This window comes from Schistocerca americana, chromosome 9 (genome assembly GCF_021461395.2).
Source record: "Schistocerca americana isolate TAMUIC-IGC-003095 chromosome 9, iqSchAmer2.1, whole genome shotgun sequence".
NCBI lineage: Eukaryota > Metazoa > Arthropoda > Insecta > Orthoptera > Acrididae > Schistocerca > Schistocerca americana.
In genome coordinates, this window is record NC_060127.1 from 168346744 (window position 1) to 168371334 (window position 24591).

Genomic DNA, 24591 nt, shown 5'->3' on the forward strand with positions numbered 1-24591 from the left:
GCATGTCAATCCCAAACGAAAGAATAGAATACAGCTAAAAACAGGGAGAAAGATCTATAAAATATGCCATTGAGAAACGGAGGTCCAGAACTAAGACTTAAATGACCTTCACCATACTGCTACAACAGATAAAAAGTATAACGTGGTTGACAGCCCATGCGTCATTCGCTAAAACGGCTGGTAACTCAGATGACGAACACAAACAAGAATGTAAGTGATTAAAAAAAGGGCATTCTGTCAGCAAATGGTGGACCGGCAAAAGTTGAGCGCAATGTACACAAAGTGATGGGGGGAGAACCAGTGGCGATGCTAAAGTGACGCAATCTGCTGACAGACGGCAACACAGAGATCATCAAAGGGAATGTACGAACTAGAGGGCTGAGGTATGAGGACTGCAGCCTTGGCAGCACTGTCAGCGGCGATAGAGCAAGGCTGGAATAGTGTCCTTAGGAAGTGAATGAAGGCAAAGATGAACACAGGCTGCCACACGAAGCCAAGGTGGTGAGCGGTTCACATCCACCGGGAAAACTGCAGCTAGCACGAAGTTCAGCAGCCGGAGCAAGAGCTGAAAGAGAACTCCAGGAGGTAACAAAGAAGGACACACCCCATATTAGCGATCAAAGAAGTCATTGAAGGAGGTGGTACAGGATGGGTTGCCACACATGGCAGACAACAGGATGCATATCTGCTGGGGAGAAAATCACAGCAGTAGAACAGCAGTAGTTCGCCAGCTTCTGCACACAGACTCTCAACCGGGCAAACGTAAAAGGCACCAGTGGCCAAACAGATGCCACAATGGTGGATAGTACTGACGCGGCGTAAGAAGAATGGATGTGCAGATGTGTAAACGAATCACCCATAGCTTATTTTCAAACGGACAAGGGACCGGTGCAAGTGGAGGAGGGTGATTCGATTTGCTCCCCAGGAAGTACCACTGAGGACACACAGGACAATGAGGGACCGCATACAGTGGGCTGCCAGGCAAGACACATGGGAGGACTAAGGTAGTCTTCTATTGAGCAGGGGCCCCAGGAATTTCGTAGTGCCAATGAAAGGAAGAGTAAACATGGCCATAGTCTGGGATTTCTGCAGAAAACCATTCATGATATGGGTGGACAAAGTGAAGAGATCGTCAACTTCGTGTTCAAAAGCCACACTGTGCAGTGGAGTAAATTGTGAGAGTCGAGCCACCATACCAGCTGGACACCAATCATACATTCCATCACCTTGGAAACACAGCTAGTGAGAGAAATGGGACGGTAGCTGGAAGGAAGGTTTTTGTTCTTACCAGGATTAGGTATTGGCATGACAAGTGACTGGAAAACGTGCCCTCTGCCCAGATGCAGTTGTACTCATGAAGCAGAGAGTGCTTGCTGGCAAGAGAAAGTTGCTGCAACATCTGAATACGGAATCGTCTGACCCTGGGTCAGAGGATCAGGAGAGCATGATCTAGCCTCGTCATAGTAAAGGCAGCGTAGTAGCACTCACGATTCTGAGAATAGAATGGTGTCACCCGAGCCGCCTCCACTCATTTCCAATGAAGGAAGCCAGTGTGATAGTGGGAGGAGCTCAAAATCCCCACAACATGGGGCCCAAGGTGTTGGAAATACCAACAGGGTCCATGATAACATTGTCTGCTACTGTCAAGCTGGAAATTTGGGAATGGCTCTTGGCCCCAGAGGGCCATCGGAGGTTGGCCCACATGGCGGAAGAGGAAGTGGAACTGTTATAATAACTAGAGAATGAAATCCAGCTAGCTTTTTTGCTATCCCGAAGAATGTGACGACACTGTGCACATAACTGTTTACAATGACTGCAGTTAGCTATCGTAGGATGATGGTTAAAAATGAGAGGCGCACGTCTCTGCGCATGAATTGCATTGTGGCAGGCCTCAGTCAACAAAGGGACCAGGACATGGTGTGGTAAAGAGAAAGTGCAAGGAGTGGAACATTCTGCAGCGGTAAGGATAACATTCATAAGATATTCCACCTGGTCATCACAACTGTGGAAATGTAGTATCTCTAAGATCGCCAGGGAGGAGTAAAGCTTCCAGTCAGCCTTAGTAAGCTGCCATTTGGGTGTGCACAAAGGTGGGGTATATGTCAGCAAATGGATAGCACACGAGAAATGGTTGCTCAAGTATGTTTCAGAGAGAACGAACAACTTAAGATGATGAGCAATCTGGGAAGTGCAGAAGGATAGGTCCAAATGGGAATAGTTGTGAGTGGAATCTGAAAGGAACATGGGTGCTCCTGTGTTAAGGCAGAAGTTGATTGAGAAGGTCAGCCAAAGAGGATACCTCTCAGACAGGTTGTGGGAGAATCCCAAAGGGCATGGTACACAAAATCACCGAGCAGCAGAAAGGGGTGAGGTAGCTGCCCAATAAGCTGGAGGACGTTTGCCATGGTGGCATTGAATTACTGACAGATGTTAACAGTATAAAGGGAAAAGGTCAACTGCAAGGTGAACTGCAATTGCTTGAAGGCGGGTACTCACGGAGATGGGTTGACTACGAACATCATCGAATATGAGCAGCATGAGATGAAACGCCATCCTCGGGGGGAAAGGTCAAACCACACAGGGAAGAAATGCGAGAACGCAAAGTGGTTGTGAGGACACAATTTTGTTTCCTGAAGGCAGATCAAGCGGACACTACAACTCTAAGAGCAGCTGTAAATCCTCTCTGTTGGATCGAAGATCGTAAACATTCCATTGGAGGGGAGTCATAATGAGGAAAAATTGAAGGAGTGTCACCTCAGCAGCTGGCGAGTGCCAGCCTTTGAAGACTCGCTGCTACAGGGCGCAGAAGCAGGAGGATCCCGCTACATGAGGTCTATAGAAGCGTAAGCATTCCTCTGGCTGGCTGCAGCGTCCAAGGCAGAAAAACAGTTTGTGGTGGGCAACGGTGACACGGAGGTCAGTCGGACAAGGGTATCATGTGGTGACAATATCGAAGAGGATCTTCAAGTCAGTGAAGGAGAAGACCATTTGCCTTTGTTTGACTTCTTGGAGCCTTTCTGGTTGGCAGAGGAAGACTCAGATGTTGGTTGGCTGGAGGAATGCAGGAAGTCTTCACAGAAGTATTCCTTCTGTCCTTTCTGGCCTGCCAGTTGTGTAGCTGGTGACTTTGCCACATAAGGGGGAACTTTGGTGGTGTGTTGCACAACTGGAGGAGGAGATGGGGACACTAACATGACGCTGGCCAATTTCACAACCGCAGTGTTAAACTTGAGGTCGCATGTCTGGATGCCCATGTCGTTCATTGATCAAGATGTAGCAAGAACAGTATTATAGGTGGCAGATGGTAGAACACAGGGTTTCCAACTGGCCAATAACTTGCAAGTGACCGGGTAAGGCACTTTTTCCTTCAGCCACATCTACTGGGCAGACCGCTCATTGAGGTACACGGAACAATCGTGGGAGGAGGCAGCATTGGTCAACATTGCAGTTGATGCACCAGGGAGAATGAGGTGGACAATCACCCTCGTGAGCATCCCTACCACAGGTTACAAATTTCACTGCGTGTCGACGGGATTCAATTGTGGTTGAAACGATGACATTGGTAGCAGTGCATCAGGTTTGGAATATACGGACTGACTGTGATAACTCCATAATCTGCTTTGATCTTTGACGGAAGAACCACTCAATCAAAAGTGAGAAAGAGACTGCGTTTGGATGCTATGGAGGCATCTGCTTTTTTCATCACCTGATGGACTGCAATGAGACCCTGATCAGAAAGGTACATTTGGATTTCTGCATAAGTCAGACCATCGAGCAGCCTAGTGTAAATAACACCATGAGAAGAATTCAGGATAGCCATGGAGGAGCAAAGCTGCCAAGCAGTTGTTGTACTTGAGAAAGAGAAGTAGTCTGCAAAAGCAAAGTTCCAAGGCATAAACGAGAGCAGGATTTCATAGAACCAGCAATTGCATCAACACTTTTCTGAATAATAAATGGATTTACCATGAAGCAAACAGTGTGAATACCAAAACAATTAATTAGGAGTATGAAATGCCACTATCATAAGCTCATATTAGTGTAAATGATACAATGCACTGAGAAAAAGCAGGATTATTCTATTACACTGGTGGATGTGATCAGATGCATTACCAAAGCTTGGAGCTGGGTCACAGTCCAAACCATCAAGAACTGTTTCCACCATGTGGGAATCGCAACTGAAGGAATAAATGCCACTGAAACTGAAGACGCGTTCGATGACAATGGTGATCTGCTGCTATCTGCATTGCTGCCAGAAGTCAACTGTGATATTGTCGATCAGTGTGACTATGAAATGTATTCAACAATAAATGATGACCTTGTTACAACTGAAGTGCAAACTGAAGACAAAATTGCAAATGAAGTGAAGAATCAGGGCATCAGTGACCATGAGATGAAGAAGAAGAGGAATAAGAAAGACAGTGTCTTTGCCTACTGTGAATGACAGTTTAGAAATCAATAGAATGTGTTCTATGAAGCTAGGGAAAGAAATATTGAAATTGCAAATGAAATAATGAACATATAATGTAATTTAGAGAGTGTGTATTGGGCAAATAGACAGCAGAGTAAAATGACTGATACTTCACTCCTAAGTAAAGAAGTTTGGTGAGTACTAGACATACTGCTGTAATACTGTGTTAACATAAGGCTAAAGAGTGAATACTGTACATAAAATAAAATAAGCCTAAATGAATTTATTATTTTCCATTAGCCACCACAATACACTGCAAATATGAATCTCAGTTACATTGATACTCATTTATAACAACATAATTTTCAAGGTCCTTTGAACATTGGTTACGCCCAAGTTCCATTGTAAGTAAATCCAGCATCACCATAACAATAAATCATCTTCATCGCTGTCAGATTATGTGGAACAGTTATAAACTGTTGCATGTTTTCATAACTACTGATTACAGTTGCCTCACTACATCAAGGCATTAGTTGAAACTCTAGCCTCCCACTAGCCCCATGACATTCCATCTATTGGCTGGGCAGTGATCTCTCTCAAATCACAGCTGTTACTTCAGCAGCATCCTGAGCTTTCCACAAAGCTGCAAGGATCGAGCCTCTCTCACTAAGAAACCTGTTGTCACTAAATAGAAGAAATTTTAGTTTCATAGACAAAAACAGAGCACAGAGCACATCATAATCATAGCTAACACTTGGTTTAAGAATCATGAAAGAAGGTTGTATACATGGAAGAACTCTGGAGATACTAAAAGGTATCAGATAGATTATATAATGGTAAGACAGAGATTTAGGAACCAGGTTTTAAATTGTAAGACATTTCCAGGGGCAGATGTAGACTCTGACCACAATCTATTGGTTATGACCTGTAGATTAAAACTGAAGAAACTGCAAAAAGGTGGGAATTTAAGGAGACGGGACCTGGATGAACTGAAAGAACCAGAGGTTGTACAGAGTTTCAGGGAGAGCATAAGGGAACAATTGACAGGAATGGGGGAAAGAAATACAGTAGAAGAAGAATGGGTAGCTTTGAGGGATGAAGTAGTGAAGGCAGCAGAGGATCAAGTAGGTAAAAAGACGAGGGCTAGTAGAAATCCTTGGGTAACAGAACAAATATTGAATTTAATTGATGAAAGGAGATATAAAAATGCAATAAATGAAGCAGGCAAAAAGGAATACAAACATCTCAAAAATGATATCGATAGGAAGTGCAAAATAGCTAAGCAGGGATGGCTAGAGGACAAATGTAGGGATGTAGAAGCTTATCTCACTAGGGGTAAGATAGATACTACCTACAGGAAAATTAAAGAGACCTTTGGAGATAAGAGAATGACTTGTATGAATATCAAGAGCTCAGATGGAAACACAGTTCTAAGCAAAGAAGGGAAAGCAGAAAGGTGGAAGGAGTATATAGAGGGTCTATACAAGGGTGATGTGCTTGAGGACAATATTATGGAAATGTAAGAGGATGTAGATGAAGATGAAATGGGAGATACGATACTGCGTGAAGAGTTTGACAGAGCACTGAAAGACCTGAGTCGATACAAGGCCCCCGGAGTAGACAACATTCCATTGGAACTACTGACGGCCTTGGGAGAGCCAGTCCTGACAAAACTCTACCATCTGGTGAGCAAGATGTATGAAACAGGCGAAATACCCTCAGACTTCAAGAAGAATATAATAATTCCAATCCCAAAGAAAGCAGGTGTTGACAGATGTGAAAATTACCGAACTATCAGTTTAATAAGTCACAGCTGCAAAATACTAACACGAATTCTTTACAGATGAGTGGAAAAACTAGTAGAAGCCAACCTCAGGGAAGATCAGTTTGGATTCCGTAGAAACACTGGAACACGTGAGGCATGACCTTACGACTTATCTTAGAAGAAAGATTAAAGTAAGGCAAACCTACGTTTCTAGCATTTGTAGACTTAGAGAAAGCTTTTGACAATGTTGACTGGAATACTCTCTTTCAAATTCTAAAGGTGGCAGGGGTAAAATACAGGGAGCGAAAGGCTATTTACAATTTGTACAGAAACCAGATGGCAGTTATAAGAGTCGAGGGACATGAAAGGGAAGCAGTGGTTGGGAAGGGAGTAAGACAGGGTTGTAGCCTCTCCCCGATGTTGTTCAATCTGTATATTGAGCAAGCAGTAAAGGAAACAAAAGAAAAATTCGGAGTAGGTATTACAATCCATGGAGAAGAAATAAAAACTTTGAGGTTCGCCGATGACATTGTAATTCTGTCAGAGACAGCAAAGGACTTGGAAGAGCAGTTGAACGGAATGGATGGTGTCTTGAAGGGAGGATATAAGATGAACATCAACAAAAGCAAAACGAGGATAATGGAATGTAGTCGAATTAAGTCTGGTGATGCTGAGGGTATTTGATTAGGAAATGAGACACTTAAAGTAGTAAAGGAGTTTTGCTATTTAGGGAGTAAAATAACTGATGATGGTCGAAGTAGAGAGGATATAAAATGTAGAGAGGATATAAAATGTAGGCTGGCAATGGCAAGGAAATTGTTTCTGAAGAAGAGAAATTTGTTAACATCGAGTATAGATTTAAGTGTCAGGAAGTCATTTCTGAAAGTATTTGTATGGAGTGTAGCCATGTATGCAAGTGAAACATGGACGATAAATAGTTTGGACAAGAAGAGAATAGAAGCATTCAAAATGTGGTGCTACAGAAGAATGGTGAAGATTAGATGGGTAGATCACATAACTAATGAGGAAGTATTGAATAGGATTGGGGAGAAGAGAAGTTTGTGGCACAACTTGACCAGAAGACAGGATCGGTTGGTAGGACATGTTCTGAGGCATCAAGGGATCACCAATTTAGTATTGGAGGGCAGCATGGAGGGTAAAAATCGTAGAGGGAGACCAAGAGATGAATACACTAAGCAGATTCAGAAGGATGTAGATTGCAGTAGGTACTGGGAGATGAAGAAGCTTGCACAGGATAGAGTAGCATGGAGAGCTGCATCAAACCAGTCTCAGGACTGAAGACCACAACAACAACAACAGACAAAAACAGTTTTCTGAAAGACAACAATCTGATGCAATGACTGCCATTAGGTGAATCACTATTTTCTTTTATTTTGTATTCTCTGATACTGCACAGTTTCAGCAGTGTAGCCACTTTCAAGTGAGTGCATTATAAATCATCAAACGGACAGTTTCAGTTGCAGTCTAAAGTGTTTCCTATTATTTTTCATTTAGTTTCTTCTCATTTAATTGATGTTCATAATTATACTTCATGCAAAGACATATTCATAAAAAATTACATGATAAAATTTACTACTTCACAATGAACCAACGAACAATTTTATAACTGTACAAAATAGACTGAAGCTCTAAAAGATGTAGAGATTGATAAAGTAATTTTGCTGAGAAAAATGATACAGGCCAAGTCATATGTCATTGGCTCCACATCTTGGCTTTCATTTGTGAGCGTTTGTGCTGTCAGAATAAGTTAGGATCCATTGTAATTTGCTGCCTTAATAATTACTTATTTCACCATATTTTGTCTAGTTCATTATTTAAAGAAAATAACTATCCTATCACCTTATAATACACATAATACGGGAAAAAAAGACATTCTGTTTGCAGAGACTGTGACTTACTTTTTGTACGGTATTATATTTTATTTTTGACACAATCACTTTTTTATGGTACAATCATAAACATTTCGGCCTTCAATGGGCATATCTTCAGATACAATTGGCAGCATTTGATGAACAAATGTTCATCCATTGCCAACTCATGAACACTTGTTCATAAAATGCCACCTACAGCATCTGAAGATGGCCACTTAATGCCAAAACCAATTGTGATTGTATCATAAAAAAAGTGATTGTGTCAAAGTAATACCTTACACATAATTTGAATTGTAATTTTAATATTTTTCAGCAGTCAAATAGGAGAGGTTGGAGGCGCATTGTTCAGAAGACAACGAATGGACACAAATCAGGTTCTTTCATTTACTGCTTCCCTGTCAGAAGCTCCTGATGTATTATACAGGGTTGTTCTAAATGATGGACAAATCCAAAATGAACAAGCTTTACACCAATGAAAAGAGGAAGTTCCAAAGCTTCTTTTCATAATGTTTGATATCAATTTAATAAATTTAATAATTTGTAATTAATTCATTTTTAATAATTAGAAATGTGAAAAACATTATAAAAGGTCAATGTGACCACCATTTGCTGCATGGTAAACAGTGACGCAGCAGTCAAATTCGTCTCTCAGACACAAAAGCGTATCTGCTGCTACTGAGTGCACAGCAGCAGTGATCTGGTTCTGCAGATTTTTCAGAGTGGTTGGTAGAGGCATGAAGTGGACAGCTTCCTTCAAATAACCCCATAAGAAATAGTTGCAGGGTATGAGATCAAGAGATCTCGGTGCCCAGAAGTGCAGAGCTAGGTCCTCAAGTCCCCTGCAACCGATCCAGCACTGAGGAAGGGAATCATTCAAAAAGCCTCCTACGTCACGGTGCCAAAGGGGCGGAGCTCCATCCTATTGGAAAATGGGTATCTTCCATAGCTTGAGGGAGCAGCCATTGTTCCAATATGTCCGGGTAGTGATTCCATTTACAGTTCTTTCCACAAAGAAAAATGGTCCATATACCTTTGTACGGGATACGGCACAGAACACATTGATCTTCAGTGAGCCTCTTTCATGTTGCAACGGTGAATGTGGATTTTCTAAACCCTATATGCAAACACTGTGGAATGTCACTTCATCGATGAAAATTACAAACTGTAGGAATGCGTCATCCTCCATCTTTGTTAGCACATTACAGCAAAATACAAGATGCTTCTCTTTGTAATTGCGGTTGAGAGCCTGCACAAGTTGTAATCGGTGGGGCTTGTACAGCAAACATTTCAGAACTTTCCATTCAGTTGGCTCTATTGGCAGACTTACTGGGACGGCGCACAAAACTTTCTTGAATCTGTCTGTCACCAGCCTCTGACACTCGCTGTCGGCCTGTGCTTTTTCCTTTGCACACACTTCCAGCCTGTTTAAATTGCTTAAACCAACAGCTAATGCTTTTGCGACTTAGTGACTGAATACCAAATCTGGTACGAAATGCCCACTGCACTGCAATTTGTGACTCACTTTTCATGAACTCAAGGACGCAGAAAACCTTGTGCTCCACAGCTGCCATCTCATTCACAACTGACAGTGAAACGGAATGCCGGCTTTATTGTTGCACAAACTCTACCAGTCACTTCTGAAGCCATCACTGCCTGCCCGCAGCTGCCCGTCAAAAACTTTGAAACTTCCTCTTTTGTTTGGTATAAAGCTAAATTCATTTTGGATTTGTACTTCAATACAAACAAATGTTTGAAAATGGGTCCATCATTTAGAATAATCTGTACTTTGTCTTATCATTTCCCTTGTTATAGAGGACAGTTTACCATGAGCATTGAATGGGTTTGATCAGTCTCCACCTACGAAAAATGGCACATGGCAGCCTACTCTAGGGACTGATGCAATCCATATTATGAGAGCAATGGTATGACAATGGACCCATGAAAGTTAATATATATATCAGTGTAATAGAAATTCCTGTGAATAGCACCATCATTAATGTGGGTTCCTTTCAAGTCATAACAGTTTATTTATTTGAGAAACTTTTGGCAGGAAAACTCACACTCTTGAATTTGAAGTTAGTTTGTTAGACTCTCCCTGTTGATCACTAGGCACACTGAAACAAATAGGACTTCAGAGCAGATGACAGTTTAGTAGCACTTTTTTTCTGAGACATGAGAAAGCATTTCTGTTATAGGTGGTCTTCCTTAGTTGGTATGCAGCTCCAGATTGTCTACTAGAGTTGCTAATGCTATTTTTTTGATTGTGTTTCAGCTATTCTTCCAGATGTTTACACCTGTCAGTTTTCTTCATCTCTCCCTGATCTAGGTGCAATGTGCAAGGAGAATCATTGATGTTCCTGATATAATGTGTGTTAAGTGATACAATTAGCCCTTTGCTGCTTGTAGTCTGAGAACATTGAGCCTAACCACTTAAGTTTAGTACTGAACAATGGAAAGTCCAGGATGGAAGAGAAACAGTATGGAAAGGATAAATTGCTATGAAACACCTACTCCACATGATTAGAAGCAAATTGTCCTTCCCATATTGTAAACATTTATACTGAACTAGAGGAACCTGGTATATGTTGTCCTACCTGTGTATACTTATTTATCCTGTTTATATATAAAAAAAGGATGATCTTTAGGTGATCTAGATTCTATAATTTATTGTAGAAAAATGTGGAAAACTGAAAGATAGCTCACACTAATGAGATTCTATTATTGTTATTGGTATAAACTGATGATGAATTATATACTTTTTTATTAATAAATCATGTAAATGAACAGTGTATGACTATTCCTTTTGGTATATAACTGAACCAAGTTAAAATAATTTAAAGTAATGCTAACATTTACTGTAACTTGAGTGAACAAACAATATTTTTGGTTTTCTGACTTTGTCATAGATGCACAGTTTTTTGGGGTTCCTACACTGGAATGAGCAACAGACTGTGACTCCTATTCAAGAAGCTAATAGTGGATCATCTATAACTACCAGTAGTATGCAATATTGGTCAGTAGATATCACATCACACAATGATACAAACAACCTGTGGAAGAGAGGGCGGTTAGATTAGAGGGTAAGATGGGGAAATTTGATAGTCAAAAATACGTTAAACTGAAATCTCAGAGTTGGATACGTAGGTGGATAATGAGCTGCAACCAGAATTACAGCATGCAACAAAGTCCAGCACGAACATGTTAGTGAGGGGTGGTAATGCGTGTTCATACAATTGGGTGCATAAAAACTGCATACGAAGATGCACATGAACAATAAGAGAGATGGAAAACAGATAAAGAACACAATACAGCAACAAAAGACAGATGATACAAGATAGCAACACAAAACAGAGCCATGTGGCAACATAAATATAATAATTGAATGTCCTTGGTGGAGTATAAATTGTGGAAAGATTAAAGGCAACCATTCATAGCATTGCTGTGGTATTTAATGCTTGAAGACTGGAAACTTTCAGACAGCATTCTCATTCAGAAATAGCTAGTACAGCGCGCACACACACACACACACACACACACACACACACACACACACTCTCTCTCTCTCTCTCTGCAGAACCATTACAATGTAGCTGGCAGTGGAAAATTAGTTGTGCAAGGTTTGGCACATGGGCAGGGGCATGTGCACCTGCACATAAACTAATTTAGATGGATTTTGCATAATTAGCAATGAGAGTAAATTTGTGTTAGTAAACTTTACAGAAGGATCTGCTTCCACCTATTTTGCACAACTCTACTTGTGTCGCATCTTCAAATATTCTCCTTAATGGGATTTACCGAACATGATGTGGGGATTAAATTAATGAAATTAACTAAACTGAGTCATTGCTACTTCTATACCTTGCTTAACCTCATATCAACCAACAAACTCGCCTCAATGAACCACATGTAAGTAGCGTCTCTGTGTAGGCATACTTCAGTAACCAATATTACTAGCACATTCTTCCCTTAAGTAAAAGAGCAACTAATGACTAGCCTCACATTCTTGTGTGGCTGTTGCATGCAAATAAAGCGCCCCATAACTTATAAATCCTCTTATTTGCATTGTGACAGATCAGTTTCGCATATAGATACTAGCTTCTATTAAAATGCAATTTTTTCTTAAATTCTTATGATTGTGGGAAAAATAAATAAATAAATAACTAAATAATTATTTCAATTGAAAGCTACAAAGAGTATTTGCATTAATATTACTTACTGGTTCTTCTTTGATCTCTATGTCCTCTCCCGCAAATTCCTGTAAGACGAGAATAAGAGAGAAATATTAGCAAAAACAGAGCAAATACCATCATTCATTTACACATCACATTCTGCAAATCTTGTCACAAAGGAGAGCCTTATTGGATGTGAACTGAGTATAGTTAAGCATTAAAAAGCAGAAGCAACCACTGCTATCTGCTTCCGTAAGTATAACAATTGTTTTTGGATGGGATCCCACTTGAGCAAAACACAACTTTTTTTCTTTCTTCTATTATCCAGACATGTTTCACTGAAGTCTCAGCAATGTAATTTGGCTTTCTTTCTCTTTCTTGTTACCAAGTGCTACAGTTTTTCTGGGTTTTTATGTTTTGCTTCACACTTGCTTTTCTTTCACAGTTTGTGATTTTTCTGGATTCCTCATCATCCTCACTGTAAAAAACTGCATTATTTACACTTTAGTTGTTACTGTTTACAAACTAAGAAAACAAGATAGCAGACAGCTGAACTGTTTAACTGTCAACCATCTTATTTTCATAGTTTGTAAACAGTAACAGTGAAAGTTTAAATAACACAGTTTTTCACAATAAGGAAACCAGAAAAAAAAAAAAAAAAAAAAAAAAAAAAAAAAAAAAAAAAAAAAAAAAAATCGTGAACTGTGAAAGGAAAACAACTGTAGTGCAAAACATATAAACCCATTAAAAACCATAGCACATAGCACAAAGAAAACTAAATAAAAGCCCACTGATGTCACCAAACTTAAGGGAAAGGTGTCTGGGCAATAGGAGAACTGAAAAAATGTTGTGTTTTGTTCAAGGCGAACCCCAACCAAAAACAAATTTATTTGTAAGCAAACGTGGATAGAAGAACTTCAACATCGAGATGATTATACTGACAAGTTATGACTAGTGCTAATAAACTCAAAATGGTAGTTATGGAAATAACTTTTAGACTGCTCTACCTACGCACATTGGGAGAAAATATAGCTCCGTTGGAACACGCAATAGCTCCTTCCCTTACACTATGCCCTTCAATTTTTACATAATGCACTGAACAAAGCACTTACTTCACACAGACATGTATCAGCTACCTATACTGACATACTACAAAATTTAGAGTTTTATGGAATATCCGAGTGGCAAAACACTGTGATAAACTGTAGAATGTGATGTATTTTCATACAAGAAGGTTTGAGCTATAGTTGCTCCTTTTGAATCATGCCAACAAAAGAAAGTCAATCACTGCCAGGCGGTAATGGTATCCTTTTTGTGGTCATAAAGATCCAATGGACATACCCAAATTTTTGAGTCTGTGAGGTGAAAGTAATAAGCAGAGCTGTAATGTGAGAGGTTATTTCATTGTTATTGCAAGCATTGCACTGGTGAACAAATGCTTTGCAATCAGTCTCGATATTTGGCCAAATGAAGTCCTTTCCCACCAGCAGTACAGTAACCCTGATGCTTGGATGAGAGGGGCTGCGGCAAGAGGAAACAGCTTGATGGTGGAAATCTGCTGTAACAAATGATTGTGCTTATCACATGGATACATTGTAGTATAGTCTAAATTTGAGAGTGGTATTTAAAATGTGATGGACTGTATTCCTTATGATTCTTTGAGGAATATCTCCACTTCTTTGTCATCTTCCTGAGTGAAAACAAACTTTATAAAGTCAATTACCTTCCTAAAGGCTTTAATGTGAGACATCATTTGCTGGTCCATTCTATTCATCAACAACCTGTTGAATATTTGAACTGTGCACTGAAGTCCAAATGGCACAAATGGTGTGGTGGTGCCTTATCTGGTATCTGGCAAAACTGAAAAATAGGTCTAAAATAGAAGTATATCATTCCCTGTTGCGTTGGGGAGTGTGAAAAAGTATATAAAGCAAGGATGTTGAGACAACAAACAATTTGGAATGAAACAAGGAATTTAAAAGAAAACTATTTCTTTGGTTTTGGGAAGAATGACTGAAAAAATGTGTGTGTGTGTGTGTGTGTGTGTGTGTGTGTGTGTGTGTGTGTGTGTGTGTGTGTGAGTGAGAGAGAGAGTAAGACACCAGTAGCAACAGAAATCTATGAGAGAAAAATAAACAAATTCTACTATAGTGGTACTGAAACTGATGGTTTTGTGGTTGCTGGGCTGACTGGTGAGTCCTGGCTGGTGACATTTAATGCCTAGGTTGGAAATAACTCATGGAGTGAGAAGCTTAACTGTGAAGTATTTTGTGGTGTGGATGGGTAGAGGGTCACACATTAAACTCAGCACTGGAATCTCTGGAGCAATTTCAACCAGTATTTATACATACATGAATTACTACCTGGGTAAAAAATATCTGTGAGGATAAGAATCTCTAAAAGGCGACAATGGCAATTTCAATAAAATTTTATTGTGGCAATAAGGAATTTCTAGTCCTCTCCCTTCCCTACCCCCTAAGTGGAAGTACAGGAGTTAATTTAGAGGTAGAATGGCTGCTTGGATCAGATATGGGGTCTCACACCAGTGTGGTTCCAGTCGACTCTACTAGCAGGTGGGACTATACTACGCATGGCCTTCACCTAAACATGAAAGGGAAGGGAAAACTGCCTGGGCTAATAGCAAATAACTTAATGGGGGGTGGGGGGCACTGTCCAAACTGGTGAAGTACCAGTGGTTGCAAGTGACAGATCAGCAGTTTTTTTAGGGTAGGGAGGGCAGAAACAAAAGATGTTCAGAGACAGGTGGAAAATGACATTCTCATTGATAAAACAGGCAGCCAGAAAGCAAATTTTATTGTACACAATTCATGCATACAGCCTCTGATTGAAACTAGAGATAGGTACTCAAAAACTGGCAGGAGTTATCATTATTGCATCAGAATATCTGAGGGCTAAGGGGTAAGCTTAATGAGTTGCTTATTTGTTTTGAAGAGTTAGAGTTGAGCAAACCAGTTGATATAATCTGCCTCTCTGAACATCATGTGACCACTGGTATTGATATGTTAAATGTTACAGGATCCACATTAGCTTCTTACATCTGTAGAGAAAATGTGGAGAAAGGAGGAGTTGCCACATTTGTCAGAAACTGTTATGATTTCAAGAATACTGATATTAATAAATTTTGCTTGGAGCAACACTTAGAAGCTTGTGCAACAGAAGTAGTATTTCATAAGAAGTCCTTTGTAATAGCAGGTATGCACATATCACCTTCAGGAAATTTTAACCTCTTCACAAAAAATCCGGAAACTCGCTGTCCCATCTTATGGTAAACAACAAGGAAATGGTTGGTTGCTAGTGATTTTAAGGTAGATTTATTGAAAAGCTCTGTCAGTGAACAATTATTGCAGTCAGTAACACTATCATTCAATTTAGTTCCTACTGAGAACTTTGCTACTAGGATTTGTAAATGCTCTGAGACTATATACAGTGTAGTATCACAGTATCACAAAACCATAGGAAATGGGCAATGTGATCATGACATGCAGCATCTTGTGTTAAATGTTGAAACTTGCCAGGATAAAAAAAGTCTATTAAATCTGAGTACAGGAGGGTAATAAATAAATCTAAAATTGAGAAATTCATGAAATTACTCAAAGACATGAACTGGATAGATGTTTACAATACTTCTGACTCAAATAAAAATTCAAAACATTCTTTAATAAAGTTACCTCCACTTTTGAAACTTGTATTCCCCTAAAGGTAACTCAAATCACACAGAAGTAAAAAAATAAATCAAGGATTACACAAGGAATAAAGATATCATGTAGGACAAAAAGGAAACTATATCTACTATTTAGGAACAGATCAGATGTTAGAATTGTAAGGCATTACAAAAAATACAGCAAAATAGCAAGTAATCCAGAAATCTAAGCAGCTCTCTCTCTCTCTCTCTCTCTCTCTCTCTCTCTCTCTCTCTCTCTCTCTCTCTCTCTCTCTCTCTTTTTTTGCGCCACCATAACCAACTTTATACACAGAATTTTTCCAGTTTCCTGTCAGCCCAGTACTTATTTCATTCTCTTTGATCTCATCCTTCTTTCTTCATCGGAAATCACCCTTCCTATTGTCTGTCTGGTTTGTTTGTCTGTGAGAGCTTTATTATCAAAAAAAGATAATTACATCAGACGACAAAATAAAAACTGTATGGGTTATAGTGAAGACAGAGACAGGTGGGGCAAAAAAGGAAGAGGAACAATAGCTCTAAAAATAAATGAAACTTTGATAAGTGAATATAGTGTTGCAAACCTCTTAAACAAGTACTTCATGTCTGTTACTGACAGCTTGGGGTTATCAGGTTCGGTGAACAGTGCAATGGAGTATCTGAAACCAGTCTTTAAAAATAACTTCAGTAAAATGGAAATGACACTCATGTTTTCCAAAGAAGTAGTTTATCACAATATCATTAAAATTGAAGTATTCTAGTGGGTATGATAACATATCAACGAAGTTAATCAAAGAGTGCTCATGCGAGTTGAGTTCTACCTTAGGTTACTTGTGTAATCAATCTCTTTATCGGTGGAACATTTCCAGACTGGCTAAAATATGCTGAAGTTAAGCCTCTTTACAGGAAGAGGGATAAAGAGATACCATCAGACTATCAACTTATTTCACTTTTGCCACCTTTCTCAAAGATATTTGATAAGGTCATGTTCAAGCATCTCCTTAGGCATCTGGCTGCAAGTAAAATATTGTCCAAGTCACAGTTTGGATTTCTAAAGGGTTCTGATATGGAGAAAGCTATTTACACTTACAGTGAGAATGTACTTAATTCATTAGATAATAAATTAGAGGCTACTGTCATTTTCTGTGACATGTCAAAAAGTCTTTGGCTGTGTGAAACACAGCATTCTCTTAAGTAAATTAGAATATTATCAAACTTTCTGGCACATTAAAACTGTGTGCCGATCAGAGACTCGAACAAGGGACCTTTACATTAATGCATCCCTAGTTATACATAAATTACTCCAACAGACCTTTAAAGTTTTGACTACTGATGTTATTCTTAGGCAAGAAAGGGGGCCGGGAGGGGCTATTACGAGATTTGTATGCCTGACACTGTCATCGTGACGAAATATGTAACAACGAAGAATACTGCACACAACTCATTCAACAGTTAATATACTCACCATATCCGGCGAATTGTTTTGAAACACAAGTCAGGAGCACTCATTCAAAAATTCCATTCGTAATATCAACTTTCCCTAACCTCTGCAACATCTTTAGCAACTGCTGCTATAATTTACTTTCATCACGTGTACTGTATTTAAATTTGTTTACTTTTCATCAAACCATGCGATGGGCATGTCAACCGGCTACTGTCAGTCTGTCAGTGAAAACAATGTCGCCAACACAGAGCCACAATTTTCCCCTATCTAGCATTTGAACCCACCGCCCCAAATCGGGCAAAAATTCTCTCGTTTTTCAAACTAAATGGCTATATACTTCATTTTCTGTTTTTTGGGGGGGAAGGGGGGGGGGGAGATTAGGGAGTTCCGAACCATCTAAATATCTCGTAACACTTTAGACAGCGCTATTGTGAATTGCAATTCTTTCATAAAATACCACGATACGCAGTGATCAAATCATTACAAAAAACTTTTAGTAGCATGAAGTTTCGCACGTAATTTTACAGTGTTCATAAGCTTCTTCCACCTTGTTTCTGTTTCTTTTGAGAGAAACTCTACACAGAATAACAAAGATTCTACATCAAGCTGAATTTTCCGCGGGAAGTATGGAATTTAGCGCATTTGAGTAGGACATAACGCTCGCTCCGACGAGACGGAATAACACCTGTGATAACATCCAAGGTGTATTAGACATATGTGCAAATTCTCAAGTAAATGGCACTGTCACTAAAGTATCACTACGAAAGCGCCACATTTTTTTAACGATAAGAAATTGCAAAAGAAATAACACACGCCATATAAGAGCGCGAACATATTGGAGCGGCAAGAAACAATGTGACGGCAACGACACCGATAACGCGTAAATTTCAGCAAAGAATTACACGAGAATTTCGTGGTTGCATCCTTTGTGAGGGATCAGAGATGTTTAGAGTTTCGTTTGTCATTATTTCAAGAGTAGGCACCAAATTCTGATCTTGCATTATAACTGATACAACAACGATTTTAATAATATTTTAAACTTCTTACAAAGCAATTTCTTTGTACGTAGTTCACAAACGAAGTTGATAGCCTCTAGAAGTCTCCAACGTCTTCCAGAAATTCTACTTCTTCCTTGCTTAACTCTTCTTGTATGTGATTGTAAATGGGTCTGTTGAACTTCTTCAGTATTTTGAAGGATGATTCAAAACGAGCACAGCATATGTTTTTCTTTTTTAAGTACTGTAGTATCTCGTGATTAGCAAAACATTTGCTAATTCCATAGAAAGCCTATTCCTGAGTTCACTTTTTATGTAAGAAAAAACTGAAAATACACGTACAGCTGTAGCATATGATACGGGCTATGTCAGTGACCCACTTATAGAACCACTGTCCAGAAACCTACTGTGTCTGAAACGTTTTTCAACTGATTGTTTGGCAGGGCGTTCCGTTCTCAGATGATGTCATATATTTCACCAGCTATCTTTGTACTTCTAAAGCTGGAGACAAGTTGAAGAATATCTGGTCTGTGCTAAGAAGTTGCAATGGAAAGGTGACAGCTATATTTTCTGGCAATCGTTTTTAAAATCCCGTACAACATTTTAGTAGAAACTTCTAGCATCTCTCATACACATCGGTACCTGTGCCATGGATAGAAATTCATAACACAAGTCCAAGGCTGAAGCATGAATTAGGTGATTTTCAAAATTAAAATTTGCGATTTCGTAATCCTTCAGTTTTTCTAACGGAGTCGGAACAGCAGTCTTTCTGAATGGAGATCTGAAGAACAAAAAGATCTCTTTCAAAAGTTTCTCAATCTCGTAATCTCACTCTTAACTAGCAAATTAATTCTGCATGTGAATTTTACTTCGTTTCTGAGAAATGTGAATAAGATTTTGTATGCTGGACAATCCATTATCTTGTAAACTCGTTCAGCCATGTAGCATTTATTGTCGCTTTTAGCGAGAGAAGGCTACAACTTCAATTCGTCCCTTTGCTTTAAAATTATATAAGTACAACAATTCCTACCAAGCCAACATGTCTTTAAATGTTTTAGGATTGTAATTATCATTCGTAATTTTACGTAACTGTTTATATTGGTTCAGTCCCTTAGGGCTGTGAGGAAGCCAATTACGAATTTCCTAGTAAAGAAATCCACTTGGCGTTGGAACATTGCTGCAGATTTTCTGACAAAGATTAGGAGAATGAAAAACGCGCGTAACAACAATCAAGTCAAGAACTGTTTGTTTCAGGAGAGCAGTTACAGAGCTATGGGCTCTTACTAATACACTTGCACCATCCACTCCAATTCCTATCAAATTTTCCATTTTCAAACTATCGCTTTCTAATTTTAAATTTAGGACATTGTAAATCGTGTAAGCATCACAAATGGTCGAATGGCTCTAAGCACTATGGGACTTGACATCTGAGGTCATCAGTCCCCTAGACTTAGAACTACTTAAACCTAACTAACCTAAGGACATCACAGACATCCACGCCCGAGGCAGGATTCGAACCTGCGACCGCAGCAGCAGCGCGGTTCCGGACTGAGGCGGCTAGAACCTCTCGGTCAAATCGGCCGGCTGTGAGCATCACAAGTAGTTAATTGTAGCATGTAATGCAGTTCTTCAAAACCGAAATGTATCTAAGCTAAATACAAAGCTATTTTTGAGTGGTTACAACTGTGCTTCCATCAATAATTATAGAATACGGAGAATTTTCTATTTCTGGGATTAATCCCTGTCGCACACTAGCACTGATTACATTTTTAATGTCCACAGTACATTTTGTGCAACACATTTTTAGACACTGTGAAGAAGTTGATGGTCCTAACATTGGAAGCAATTTTCCTAGATGATTAATTATTAATGGAGGTTGTGTTCGACATAAACAGCAGCTTTTAATTCTGCCCTTTTAATGTGGTTGCTGATTTGCTAGAGGCTTTATCTTTGGCATGGTTTCCTATTTTGTTCCATTTTACGGTTTTGTCTGTGCTTTTTTCTTTTTACATGATCTAGCAGATACTTTATGAGCCTTGAGTGTAGAATGACAATATTTGCAGAGAGTTCTAAATTATTGACCAGATAAGTCACGGGCCAACAATCTGAAAAGTAGCGAGGGAAATAGGTCAGTTACTAATTAATAGCAATCCCTTTATAACATATATTAAACACGTAGAGCACAGTAATTAGTATTTATTTTCGACAATAAAACCTTCCAGTAATACTCTACATGTTGAGCAACGTATTCATGCTTTCATTTCAGAAGAATGTTGTCGAAAAATACTAATTTTTAATATTATACTCTATAGCGTTTACTAAAATAAAAGCAGTAGTACAACATACTAAGATGTAAGCCATAGCATACAGGCAACAAGACAAGCTATATAAACATGGTCACAGCTCAGCTATGCATGCAAAATCAAATAACCCAGAGATAAACATACTTTTCAGCAATGTATCTGATTCACATGTTTTTGTGTACCTCTGGAAATACCTTTTGTCTCTCCATTCCATATTCATTTAGTATGTAAACACTTACACTAAAAACATTTAAAACTTAATTTCACAAGCTTCACTGCACCGTTACTTTTTTACTGATCAACTGCTAATTCATCTGCTCTCTACTCTCTCTCTCTGGAATCCCGGTCTAATTACACTCCTGGAAATTGAAATAAGACCACCGTGAATTCATTGTCCCAGGAAGGGGAAACTTTATTGACACATTCCTGGGGTCAGATGCATAACATGATCACACTGACAGAACCACAGGCACATAGACACAGGCAACAGAGCATGCACAATGTCGGCACTAGTACAGTGTATATCCACCTTTCGCAGCAATGCAGGCTGCTATTCTCCCATGGAGACGATCGTAGAGATGCTGGATGTAGTCCTGTGGAACGGCTTGCCATGCCATTTCCACCTGGCGCCTCAGTTGGACCAGCGTTCGTGCTGGACGTGCAGACCGCGTGAGACGACGCTTCATCCAGTCTCAAACATGCTCAATGGGGGACAGATCCGGAGATCTTGCTGGCCAGGGTAGTTGACTTACACCTTCTAGAGCACGTTGGGTGGCACGGGATACATGCGGACGTGCATTGTCCTGTTGGAACAGCAAGTTCCCTTGCCAGTCTAGGAATGGTAGAACGATGGGTTCGATGAGGGTTTGGATGTACCGTGCACTATTCAGTGTCCCCTCGACGATCACCAGTGGTGTACGGCCAGTGTAGGAGATCGCTCCCCACACCATGATGCCGGGTGTTGGCCCTGTGTGCCTCAGTCGTATGCAGTCCTGATTGTGGCGCTCACCTGCACGGCGCCAAACACGCATACGACCATCATTGGCACCAAGGCAGAAGCGACTCTCATCGCTGAAGACGACACGTCTCCATTCGTCCCTCCATTCACGCCTGTCGCGACACGACTGGAGGCGGGCTGCACGATGTTGGGGCGTGAGCGGAAGACGGCCTAACGGTGTGCGGGACCGTAGCCCAGCTTCATGGAGACGGTTGCGAATGGTCCTCGCCGATACCCCAGGAGCAACAGTGTCCCTAATTTGCTGGGAAGTGGCGGTGCGGTCCCCTACGGCACTGCGTAGGATCCTACGGTCTTGGCGTGCATCCGTGCGTCGCTGCGGTCCGGTCCCAGGTCGACGGGCACGTGCACCTTCCGCCGACCACTGGCGACAACATCGATGTACTGTGGAGACCTCACGCCCCACGTGTTGAGCAATTCGGCGGTACGTCCACCCGGCCTCCCGCATGCCCACTATACGCCCTCGCTCAAAGTCCGTCAACTGCACATACGGTTCACGTCCACGCTGTCGCGGCACGCTACCAGTGTTAAAGACTGCGATGGAGCTCCGTATGCCACGGCAAACTGGCTGACACTGACGGCGACGGTGCACAAATGCTGCGCAGCTAGCGCCATTCGACGGCCAACACCGCGGTTCCTGGTGTGTCCGCTGTGCCGTGCGTGTGATCATTGCTTGTACAGCCCTCTCGCAGTGTCCGGAGCAAGTATGGTGGGTCTGACACACCGGTGTCAATGTGTTCTTTTTTCCATTTCCAGGAGTGTACAATCGGAGAAACCCCCAATTCAAGAAAAGTCTGAGTTACTGAAGCAGTCGTAATGAACGGATGCCAAAGAAAAAAGAGGATGAAATATTCAGTGTTAGCTGGGGCTAAATAAATTTTGATTGATATGGATTATTCGAGAACCCCTAAAAATTCCTCAAGCTCACTTCCCCCTACATTTTCTCCTGTATCACGTATCCCTTTAAATTCCCCGCTAAGGCAGGTGATTCCCCCTAAATTTAGGGGAAAAAGCCCCATGTTGGCAACAGAGAGTGAAAATTAGCGTATTTGCTACACTGATGATGTATTGTTAGTGTCACAAATCTTGTTTATTTAAAAAATAAGTGTTGTCTGCATATGGCATAATATACAACATTTCAGTAATAAAAATTTTATTAGATTGCATTTAATTTTATTATTTTTAATATTAATTCCATGTAAGGAGATGGGATCTGGATAAACTTAAAGAACCTGAGGCTGTAGAGAGTTTCAGGGAGAGCATTAGCGAACGATTGACTATTGGGGGAAAGAAATACAGTGGAAGAAGAATGAGTAGCTTTGAGGGATGAAACAATGAAGGCAGCAGAGGATGAAGTGGGTAAAAAGACGAGGGCTAGTAGAAATCCTTTGGTAACAGAATAAATATTGAATTTAATTGATGAAAGGAGAAAATATAATAATGAAGTAAATGAAGCAGGCAAAAAGGAATACAAATGTCTCAAAAATGAGATGGACAGGAAGTGCAAAATGATTAAGCAGGGATGGCTAGAGGACAAATGTAAGGATGTAGAGGCACATCTCACTTGGGGTAAGATAGATACTGCCTACAGGAAAATTAAAGAGACCTTTGGAGAAAAGAGAACCACTTGTATGAATATCAAGAGCTCAAACGGAAACCCAGTTCTAAGCAAAGAAGGAAAGGCAGAAAGGAAGGAGTATATAGAGCAGGCTCGTCCAAAGCTGTGCCCCTGGGGCGCTAGCGCCCGCGATCGCCCGCGGCCAGCGCCCCGGGCGAATTCGCGTGTTGTCGCAGTGACCGAGTCGTGTCGTATAGCTGGCCGTGCGGAACGCCTGCCGCGCTTCACTATGCCCCTGTACGGACGACAGACCGCCGCGCCAGCAGCGGTACGCAATAGACGTAAGGTTACAGTGGATCGAGATGGATGGTCAACAGCAGCAGACAAAAAGAAAGAGGAGCGGCGCGTCTACACTAGTTAAACCCGAGTGGGAAATTAATTTCCTTCGTACTGCTGTCGAAAATCATGCGAAATATTTAGTATGGCATCGGAACCTCATGTATTTAAAAAAGTACTCGATTGAACGGCACTTTAATACCTGTCACAAATATCAGTTCGAAAATTTGTCGCAATAGGAACGCCAGTGAAAGCTTGAAGAAGTCATGATGATGATGATGATGATTAGTGTTTTAGGGCGCACAACAGCGAGGTTATCAGCGCCCGTTGAAGAAGTGAAATAAAATTTCAAGCAGCATCACTGTGAACTAAGTGTTTCCTATCGTATGACTGTATTATTTACAAAAAAATGGTTCAAATGGCTCTGAGCACTATGAGACTTGACATCTGTGGTCATCAGTCCCCTAGAACTTAGAACTACCTAGACCTAACTAACCTAAGGACATCACACACATCCATGCCCGAGGCAGGATTCCAACCTGCGACCGTAGCAGTCGCGCGGTTCCGGACTGAGCGCCTAGAACCGCTAGACCACCGCGGCTGGCTATTATTTACAAAGATGACAAATAAAACTATATTTTATAATCTGATATGTCACTTAGAAATGTGCCAGTTATCGAATATCAGATTGTCAGCAACAAGGAACATTTCTTTTCGGTTAATTTTTATATTTGGGATGGATTAAATCGCGTTGCACAGACATAAGAAGAAGTTTCAGGTGCGTTATTTTTTGCCACTTTCTGAAAATCCTTCACAAACGCTCTCTCGGGCAGCAAAGTGTCATTAAGAGTCATTCTTTGTTTTTGTGTATTTGTGTTTTTATGGATGGGAAAACATATGTTGTAGTTTGATCTATGTTTTCAATTAATTAAAACGCAAATATTCCAATAGATAAAAATTTATTTTGCGACCACATTTCGCTGTCCTTGCCGGTGTCTAAGGCCGCTTTTCAGAGGAACTGGGGGAA

At 40.4% G+C, this 24591-nt stretch overlaps 1 protein-coding gene across 3 annotated transcripts in view; it reads right to left on the reverse strand.

The window, feature by feature from the left end:
- Nucleotides 1-17696, reverse strand: part of LOC124551234 — a 317793-nt gene extending 300097 nt beyond the window's left edge. The window contains exons 1-2 of one of the 3 annotated variants that reach the window (XM_047126226.1): nt 17379-17696; nt 12282-12320 (exon numbers count right to left, since the gene is read on the reverse strand). In XM_047126226.1, the coding sequence (XP_046982182.1) occupies nt 12282-12320; nt 17379-17381 (42 nt within the window). In that variant the 5' untranslated portion in view covers nt 17382-17696. The remainder of the gene's footprint in view (nt 1-12281; nt 12321-17378) is intronic. The other 2 variants (XM_047126227.1, XM_047126228.1) reach the window with 2 other exon arrangements.
- Between the last annotated feature and the right edge of the window lie 6895 nt (nt 17697-24591).